This window comes from Mandrillus leucophaeus, unplaced genomic scaffold (assembly GCF_000951045.1).
Source record: "Mandrillus leucophaeus isolate KB7577 unplaced genomic scaffold, Mleu.le_1.0 Scaffold270, whole genome shotgun sequence".
NCBI classification, from domain to species: Eukaryota; Metazoa; Chordata; class Mammalia; order Primates; family Cercopithecidae; genus Mandrillus; species Mandrillus leucophaeus.
The window spans coordinates 737,880-748,135 of NW_012102810.1; the positions used below are offsets into that span (position 1 = coordinate 737,880).

The 10,256-nt window shown below is 43.5% G+C and overlaps 1 protein-coding gene across 9 annotated transcripts in view; it reads right to left on the reverse strand.

Moving 5' to 3' along the window:
• Positions 1-10,256, reverse strand: part of BCL2L13 (BCL2-like 13 (apoptosis facilitator)) — a 116,440-nt gene that overhangs the window by 46,467 nt on the left and 59,717 nt on the right. For 8 of the 9 annotated variants that reach the window (XM_011984634.1, XM_011984627.1, XM_011984628.1 and 5 more), the window contains one exon: positions 3,174-3,281. The exons of the other annotated variant lie outside the window; for it this stretch is intronic. Coding sequence is in view for 2 of the 8 variants with exons in the window: in XM_011984624.1 (XP_011840014.1) it covers positions 3,174-3,281 (108 nt within the window). In the remaining 6 variants the exon portion in view is untranslated. The remainder of the gene's footprint in view (positions 1-3,173; positions 3,282-10,256) is intronic. 9 annotated transcript variants of the gene reach the window in all.

Sequence of the window (10,256 nt, forward strand, 5' to 3'; positions counted from 1 at the left end):
AAGACTAACATTAGCTTTCAGGATTACTTGTACATTCTTTTTTTTTTTTTTCCAAACGGTCTCACTTTGTCACCCAGGCTAGAATGCAGTGGCATGATCTTGGCTCACTACAACCTCTGCTTCCTGGGTTCAAGAGATTCTCATGCCTTAGCCTCCCAGGTAACTGGGATTACAAGTGTGTGCCAACCCGCCTGGCTAACTTTTTTTTGTATTTTTAGTAGAGGCAGGGTTTCGCCATGTTGGCTGGGGTCGTCTCAAACTCCTGACCTCAAGTGATCCACCCGCCTCAGCCTCCTAAAATGCTGGGACTACAGGCGTGAGCCACGGCACCCAGTCTCAGGATTATTTGTACATTTCTATTCACATTTTTTCTCTACCAATGAGGAACTTGAGTTATAAACATAATTTATAATTTTGATCATTAAAAATTATTGGACAGGCCGGGCGCGGTGGCTCACACCTATAATCCCAGCACTTTGGGAGGCCGAGGTAGGCAGATCATGAGGTCAGGATATCGAGAACATCTGGGCTAACAAACCCCGTCTCTACTAAAAATACCAAAAGATCAGCCGGGTGTGGTGGTGGGCGCCTGTGGTGGTGGGCAACTGTGGTCCCAGCTACGCAGGAGGCTGAGGCAGTAGAATGGTGTGAACCCAGAAGATGGAGCTTGTAATGAACCAAGATGACGTCACTGCACTCCAGCCTGTGCAACAGAGCAAGGCTCCATCTCAGAAAAAAAAAGAAAAAGAAAAAGAAAAAATTATTGGGCAATATACATCCACACAAAAACTTGCACAAGAATATTCACAGCAGCATTATACGTAACAGTAAACAAGTAGAAACAACCTAAATTTCCATTAACTCATGAATGAATAAACAAAATGTGGCACATCCACACAGTGGAATATTATTTGACTGTAAAAAGTAATGAAGTACTGATACATGCTACAACATGGATGACCTTTGAAAACATTATGCTAGGCTGGGCACAGTGGCTCAAGCCTGTAATCCCAGCACTTTGGGAGGCCAAGACGGGCGGATCACGAGGTCAGGAGATCGAGACCATCCTGGTTAACACGGTGAAACCCCGTCTCTACTAAAAAATACAAAAAACTAGCCAGGCAAGGTGGCGGGCACCTGTACTCCCAGCTACTCGGGAGGCTGAGGCAGGAGAATGGCGTAAACTTGGGAGGCGGAGCTTGCAGTGAGCTGAGATCCGGGCACTGCACCCCAGCCTGGGTGACAGAGTGAGACTCCGTCTTAAAAAAAAAGAAAACATTATGCTAAATCAGCCAGGTGCAGCAGCTCACGCCTGTAATCCCAGTACTCTGGGAAGCTGAGGCAGGCGGATCACTTGAGGTCAGGAGTTGGAGACCAGACTGGCCAATATGGTGAAACCCCATCTCTGCTAAAACCAAAAATAAGCTGTGCATGGTGGTGGGCACCTGTAATCCCCGCTACTCAAGAGGCTGAGGCTGGAGAATTGCTTGAACCTTAAAGTTGGAGGTTGCAGTGAGCCCAGATCATGCCACTGCATGCCAGCCTGTGCAACAGAGCAAGGTGATGTCTTAAATAACAGCAACAAGAACAACAACAAAAATACATTATGCTAAGTAAAAATGCCAATCACAAAAGACCACACAGTGGCCGGGCACGGTGGATCACGCCTGTAATCCCAGCATTTTGGGAGGCCAAGACGGGGAGATGACCTGAGGTCAGGAGTTCGAGACCAGCCTGAGCAACATGGAGAAACCCCGTCTCTACTAAAAACACAAAAAATTAGATGGGCGTGGTGGCGCATGCCTGTAATCCCAGCTACTTGGGAGGCTGAGACAGGAGAATCGTTTGAACCTGGGAGATGGAGGTTGTGGTGAGCCGAGATGGTGCCATTGTACTCCAGCCTGGGTAACAAGAGTGAAACTATGTCTCAAAACACCACCACCAACGCTGCCACACAGTGAACTGTTCTATTTATGTATATCTCCTGAATAGGCAAATCAATAAAAACAGAATGGAGATCAGTGCCTGGTGTGGGGTGGGGTTGGGACCTGGGCTAGTGGGAATGGGAAATGGCTGCTGATGCGTATTGTGTTTCTTTTTGGAGGACTGAAAGTGCTCTAAATCCAGATTGTGGTGATAAATTCTGGGAATACACTAAAACCACTGAACTAGACTTTTTATTTTTATTTTTAATACATAGAGACATGGTCTCCCTATGTTGCCCAGTCTGGTTTTGAACTCAGGGACTCAAGCAATCCTCCTGAGGCCTTGGCCTCCCAAACAGCTGGGATTACAGGCATGAGTCCCTGTGCCCAGCCTGAACTGGACCTTTTCAAATGGGTGAATTTTATGGTATGTAAAATATATCTCAATAAAGCTGTAAAAAAATATATATCTCATTGGGCAAGATGTTCAATGCAGCATGACCTACGTAGGGCAATACAGGAAATAATGCAAATGCTGTGTAGTCGTCGTCCAGTGAAAAAAAGGAATAATAATCCAAATGCTCCCCTCAAATATAAGGGAACAGGCCAGGCATGGTGGCACACACCTCTAATCCCAGTGCTCACTACTGCACTCCAGCCTGGGCAACAGAGCAAGACCCTGTCCCCAAAATAATAATCATAATCATAATCATAATCATAAGGGAATAACCACTGAGTAAAAATATTTATTCAGCGAATGAAATTTCATGCACTTAGTAGAGTAACTATTTTTAAAGTTTATGTTGTAATGTTAAGTGCAAAATAAAATGGCTATACTGCTGAATGTATATTATAATTAGTTATCTATAGTACATATGTACGCAAAAATAAAAGAAGCGTATGCCTACTTTTTCCTTTTAATGTCGTTATTACTTATAAAGCTAATACCAAACACAAATCAAACCATAGTGAATGGGAAGAACCTTGACATGATCACTTATCTGATACTTAACATCAGAAACCGCCACATCTAACCTGTTAGGTATAGTTGGGGAACTTCCATAAACCTATTCCCCAGGAAAGAAAAAGGCTACCTTCTAGTTTCACCCTTATAAACTTCTACCAATGGATAATTGGTGTAAGCTGTTAACTGTTGAGAACACCCCACTGTAAAAATCAAATTAAACCAACAGTAAACCATACCAAACAGAATCTGCTTATTAACTAGAAAAATAAGAATAAACAGACCTTCAGAAATTTCTTTGTCCAGAGATTTTAGCTCTTCTTCAATTTCAGTTTTAACTTTTAATAAAATTTCTTGATCCAGAGATTGTGAAGCTATATCTAGTTGAACCCCTGAAAGCAACAAAAAAGGTTATTATTAAAAGAGGGAGAGAGAAATCATTAGAACATAATAGCACTTTTTTCTTTCTTTTGAGATGGAGTCTCGCACTGTCACTGGGGCTGGAGTGCAGTGGCGCGATCTCCGCTCACTACAACCTCCACCTCCCAGGTTCAAGCCATTCTCCTGCCTCAGCCTCCCGAGTAACTGGGATTACAGGTGCCCGCCACCATGCCCAGCTAATTTTTTTGTATTTTTAGTAGAGACGGGGTTTCACTATGTTGGCCAGGCTGGTCTCGAACTCCTGACCTTGTGATCCGCCCACCTCAGCCTCCCAAAGTGTTGGGATTACAGGCGTAAGCCACGGTGCCTGGCCCTACAACACCACTTTAATTGTTAAGCCAAAAAATGCAAAATCACAATTCATTATCAAAATTAGGGAGGGTAGGAAATCCTTTTGCAATAATTAAAAAACAAAACGGAACAAAACAAAAACAACCTTTAGTAGAAATATTTGGGCCTATTTATTGAGAGTAGGTTTCCACCTTTCCAGATGTTTCTGCCAGAAACAGGGAAATGGAGCTGAATCTTCAGAAACACATTAACTCAAGAGGAGGTTGGGAAAGATGTATCAATAAGTGAGGCCAGTCCTCTCTTTCCGTAGACAATGTATCCTTTTTAAAAAGTATGAAGATGGAATATGATAAAAACAAAAACAATTGGTGTTATTAATATTTTAGTGGTGGTGGGAGATGTCCATTCCCCCCACTTCAAATTACATAGATCCCCTAACTATATCTCCCTTTTGAACATGTTTTTAAACGATACACTTCTAGCATTTTATCCATGCTTTGTAATTTTCTTTCTTTTCTTACCCCCACCCTGCCCACAACAGTCAGTTGACGGCTGCTTCAGTCCACAAAGCACACAACCGAGGCTAAAATCCCACCACTGTGGGCGTAACGATTTCTTTGTGCCAATCACATTAGATTTATGAGAGTTATGCTCCTCATCAGTCTCTCATGCTTATTACTAGTTAATTCTATTTTGCTACTAACTTTTCTAAATGCAGCAAGAGAGTTACTTATCTTTGCAAGTACTAAGGTACAAAAAAAGGTACTGAAGCCTGAAAGCAGCACCTCTGTCATCTGACAGTCCAATTTCATGCAAGTTAGTTTTAATGACAACAATACACAATAATGGCTAATATCAAATGCTGGGGGCAGCATAGTAAGCAATTTGTATGTACATGTATGTATGTAGGCATGTGTATACACACGTACACTCATTAAATGCTCATAACAACCCTTTGAGATAGGTGTTACTATTATCCTCAATTTGCAGGTGAAAAACCTAAGGCACAGGGAGGAGATCTGACCAAGGGTGCACCGACAGCAGAGCTCAGAGACAAACCCAGGCAGTCATCTTTCAAGGTCTGGGCCCTAACCACTGCACAGTGTCGCCTCTCGCCATTCTTGCAAGCATGGGCTGTATTAAATCAAACACCCCGAAGTCCAGGCCTGCCTCTATGACACTGATCACAGCACAGCAGTTCTTGTTCTTGGGCTTTTTGAGATTTCAGGCTCTTAGAGAATGTGAATAAAATAACGGCCCCTCCTCCCAGAATGTTTGGCAAGCAATTTTAGGGCATTCATGGACCCTCTCAGGACCTTTATAAGCCTTGGTTTAAACACTTTACTAATTACCATCTAATATTCCTTTTTCTTTTTTTTGAGACAGAGTCTCACTCTGTCCCCCACGCTGGAGTGCAGTGGCGCAATCTCGGCTCGCTGCAAGCTCCACCTCGTGAGTTCACGCCATTCTCCTGCCTCAGCCTCCCGAGTAGCTGGGACTACAGGTGCCCACCACCACGCCCGCCTAATATTTTGTATTTTTAGTAGAGACGGGATTTCAACGTGTTAGCCAGGATGGTCTCAAATCTCCTGACCTTGTGATCCACCTGCCTTGGCCTCCCAAAGTGCTGGGATTACAGGCGTGAGCCACTGTGCCTGGCCCATCTAATTCTCCTTCTTTCCCCTCCCTGAATCCACATACTCACACCCACTGCATAATCCAGTCCTCTTTCATTTGGTTAATGTACTACAGTTTTCTACTATTGGGTAACCTGACTTAATGAGCAGTGGCCAATAATCACCAACCACTAAAAGCCTCCAGGAGACAGATCAAGACGAGTAATCTCGGGGTATGGAGGTGAGACAGAGTAGGAAATGGGACTGGGCCCCACCCCACTCATGTGTTTTTCCATCCGTTCTCAGTGACCACACCTTATAGCACCACCCCAGCTGGCGCCATACCTGCTGACCAGACCTTGCAGGTATGGTATGAAGAAACCATAGGCAGCACCCTGCCATCAATCTCACTCAAGGGAGTTAGCTCTACCACTCACATGAGCTCAAGGACAATGACCAATCCTAATCTCCAGCCTCATTATAATACTAAAACCACCACCCAGGAAGGGGCTTCTCTGCCACTTCCCGATCATGTGTTCGCATGATTCCTTACCGTGTCCGCACTCCACTCCACACATGTAGTGATGCTCACCTACCTCGTGAATCATGCATGTCACCCTCCGTAAGACACTGCAATGCACTCCCCTCGGAGAGCCAGCTGGAGAACCCTTCCTCCTGTGCTGTCTCCCTTATGTCCAACCTTTCTAGGCATAAGTCTTTTTTTTTTTTTTGAGAGAGAGTTATGCTCTTGTTGCCCAGGTTGGAGTGCAATGGTACAATCTCAGCTCATTGCAACCTCCGCCCCCCCGGGTTCAAGCGATTCTCCTGCCTCACCCTCCCGAGTAGCTGGGATTAGAGGCGCCCGCCACCATGCCCAGCTCATTTTTCGTATTTTTAGTAGAGATGGGGTTTCATTATGTTGGCTACTAGTCTCGAACTCCTGACCTCGTGATCCGCCCACCTCGGCCTCCCACCGTGCTGGGATTACAGGCGTGAGCCACCGTGCCCGGCCCATAAGTCTTAAGCCTTGTCTGGGAAACTTGCTTGGCCTTGTGTCAATTTCTATTACACAGGAGCCTAAGAACCTGTGGTTGGTAATAGGGGGAAAAAACGAACGAAGAAAGGATTTGTATCCAGAGACTAGAACATAAAAGAAACCAAAACGTTTCTCCTAAATTAAAAGTGAGCAAATTTAGGGGTAAAACAGCATAGTTCCTTTTACAGCTTTAAAAGCTTATATAAAAAGTTCAAGTTCTCCCTACATTGCAAAAATATTCTTTCTTGAATATTTTTTTTTCTCTACTTTCAGATGATTTCAGTACTACAAAGCAAAAATTTCCATTTAAACAAAAACTTTCGGATAAAAGCCAAACTGGCCAGGTGCAGTGGCTCACATCTGTAAACCCAGCACTTCAGGAGGCCAAGGCGGGTGGATCACCTGAGGTCAGGAATTCAAGACTAGCCTGGCCAACATGGTGAAATCCCATCTCTACTAAAAAAACAAAAATTTACTGGGTGTAGTGGCAGACGCCTGTAATCACAGCTACTCGAGAGGCTGAGGCAGGAGAATCACTTGAACCCTGGAGGCAGAAGTTGCAGTAAGCCCAGATCGCGCCACTGCACTCCAGCCTGGGTGACAAGAGCAAAACTCCGTCTCAAAAAAAAAAAGGAGCCAAACCAATTGACATATGCAGCAGAATCCACATTCCCGGAAATGGGCCAGATTCACAATCGCATCAATAATCCCAGCTTGGTTTTTAGCCAGAGGCATTCAGGGAAGTCAAGATAATTCAGAACCATCCTAGGAATCTCATTCATTTCTGGAACTTAAATTCAGGTTTACCTGAACACCCGGAGGATGTTGAATTGTATACTTAGCGACTAACCTTTTTGTTAGAGGAGATTGATTTTTCATTTCCCTGAAGACTTGGGATAAGTAACTTGTGGGGACAATGAAGTCCCTACCTCGGTGTGGGGGAAGGGCTCTGCAATCAACTATATTCCTCTACCGTGCAAGAATTTCAGCAAAACAAACAAACAAACAAAAGCAGCATGAACTGGGCCACCAAGTTGCAGGTCTACCTACTATTCATTTATATTGAGACTTTTTTATTTTCTAGCAAAAGAGTGTTGCTGCTAAAAAGACTTTTTTTTTTTTTTTTTTGAGACGGAGTCTTGGTTTGTCACCCAGGCTATAGGGCAGTGACACGATCTCGGCTCACTGCAACCTCTGCCTCCCAGGTTCAAGTGATTCTCCTGCCTTAGCCTCCCGAGTAGCTGGGACTACAGGCACGCACCACCACACCCAGCTAATTTTTGTATTTTTAGTAGAGACGGCGTTTCACCATGTTGGCCAGGATGGTCTTGATCTCCTGACCTCGTGATCCGCCCGCCCTGGCCTCCCAGAGTGCTGGGATCATAGGCATGAGCCACCGCACCCAGCTGTGTGGGGTTTTTCTTTTTTTTGGTAGAGACAAAGTTTTGCCTTCTTGGCCAGGCTGGTCTCAAATTCCTGGGCTCAAGCAATCCTCCCACCTTGGCCTCCCTCATGCTGGGATTATAAGCATGAGCCACCAGGCTCTGCCTATGTTTTCATTTTTTGCAACCAAATTAAAGAATCCCAAATTCACAGATGGGCTTTGAATTAATTAATTCTATTAAAGTCAAGAAACTTGATTATTCTACCATTTACGGGTATTTAAAATACTTTTAAAAAACAAACAAAAGGTTAAACATTTTTACATATCACAGATTCTCATTCATTTTCTACTTTTAAAGCTGACAGAAATAACTTTCCTTTAAGTGACATAAAACACTTTCCTTATGAGCTGAGACTGAACAAAATAAAACTCAAATCCTTATTTTTTTTACTTTTTGAGAATGGGGTCTCTCTATTGCCCAGGCAGGTCTCCATCTCCTGGGCTCAAGTCATCCTCCTGCCTCTGCCTCCCTAAGTGCTGGATCCTTAAAAATTGAAATGTAACACAAAGGATCTCCTCAATGTCACCAATAACATTTAGTTTGCTTAATGACATTTCACTTATTTCTGCCTAAGTAAATATCTTTGATAAACTACATTCATAAAAACTTGAAAATGTTACATAAAACAATCTATTATGCAAAATTTGAGGCCAATTTATCCTAGAAAGCTCCTATGCCCATTTATCCTAATCTTTATAAATTCTCATAAAGCATCAAAGTCTGCCTTTACAGATAAGCTTCTACTAAATCTCCATTACTATTTACAATTATAACAGGTTTCTCTTCAGAAGTAATTGTAGTGTTAGATGGCTCTGCAACAGCACTGATTAATATAACTGCACAAGGTACAGTGATCTCCAGAATATATCATGACATTATTAAAGCAAATCAAACACAAGCTGGGAAATTAATTTACGGCCCATGTTATTTCTTGCAATCAAATTGTCTCTTTCCCTTCCAGCTTCCTGGAAAGCAGCCATAAGGTAGATGATAAGCTTTGGAGTCAGGCCTTCTAACTCATCACTTGCACAAGGAAAATAATCTTCTTGACCCTCTCCTCTTTACGATTATTTTTTAAAATTGAGACAGAGTCTCGCTCTGTAGCCCAGGCTGGAGTGCAGTGGTGCAATCTCAGCTCACTGCAACCTCTGCCTCCTGGGTTCAAGCAATTCTCCCACTTCAGCCTCCTGAGTAGCTGGGATTACAGGCGTGTGCCAACACGCCCACCTAATTTTTTTATTTTTAGTAGAGACAGAGTTCCGCCACGTTGGCCAGGCTGGTCTCGAACACCTGACCTCAAGTGATCCCCCTGCCTCGCCCTCCCGAAGTGCTGGGATTATAGGCGTGAGCCACCGCGCCCACCTGAACCTCTCCTCTTATATTAAATGGGAAAATAATACCCACCACAAAGGGTTGTTATGAAGAGTAATGAGATAAACACCGAATAGACAGGCGCTCCCACTCACCAATTCTTTTCATGCTCTAAAATTGTATTATTAATTATCTTTCCTGACCCCTTATCTCTGTGAACAGAAATCAGCTCACCACAGATTTCTAATCAATGATGCTTATACAGAACCTGCTTTCTACACTGTGAAAGGCAGGAACAGCACAACCTCTGTCAGTTTAGATAATGCCATGGATTATAAAATAGGGCTGTTTTAACACAAACTAGGAGAAATCTTGACCGGCAGTTATTCTTGCTCTTCAACTGCTGCTAGAGAGAATGGCTTAACTTGTGTTGCTTAAATCTGTTGGACATTGCACAACAAAATGATTGGGGAAGTTTTACTAAAAAGCTGTATTCCTGAATACCAGATGTTCTGTGACCTGTTTCCGAGGGTGGTTTGTCTCTAATGGACTTGCCTCCAATTTTTTTCCAGGCTAAGGTAATCTCTGTCATACTCAACAAAGTAGGAATTTTGATCAATCACTGTCATGAGCTACCATGAATGAGCGTGCTTTTAAGAGAAATCAACCCTTCTTGTAGCTACTGACACTCCTTCAAACATACTTCAATGACAGAAACAGAAATAACAAACAGGCTGGAAAAAGTCAGCCCTCTATTCCACAAAAACATTTCTAACTTAACATTTATTATTCTACTCTTGACCTGGCCTTAATCAGAAACTCAGAACATCTAAACATTTTAGACTCCTTGCAGAGAATACAATCTACTGGATCCATTTTTCTACAAGGTTTCCTGACATGATAAGAAGTCTCCATTCCTCTGCATTATAGTTTATCCTCATATTAAGCTGGACCATCAGAAAAGTGTGTATGGGCCAGGCTCGGTGGCTCACACCTGTAATCCCAGCACTCTGGGAGGCTGAGGAGGGCGGATTACCTATGGTCGGGAGTTCTCCAGCTTGACCAACATGGAGAAACCCTGTCTCCACTAAAAACACAAAATTAGGCCGGCGTGGTGGCTCAAGCCTGTAATCCCAGCACTTTGGGAGGCCAAGACGGGCGGATTACAAGGTTAGGAGATCAAGACCATCCTGGCTAACACGGTGAAACCCCGTCTCTACTAAAAAA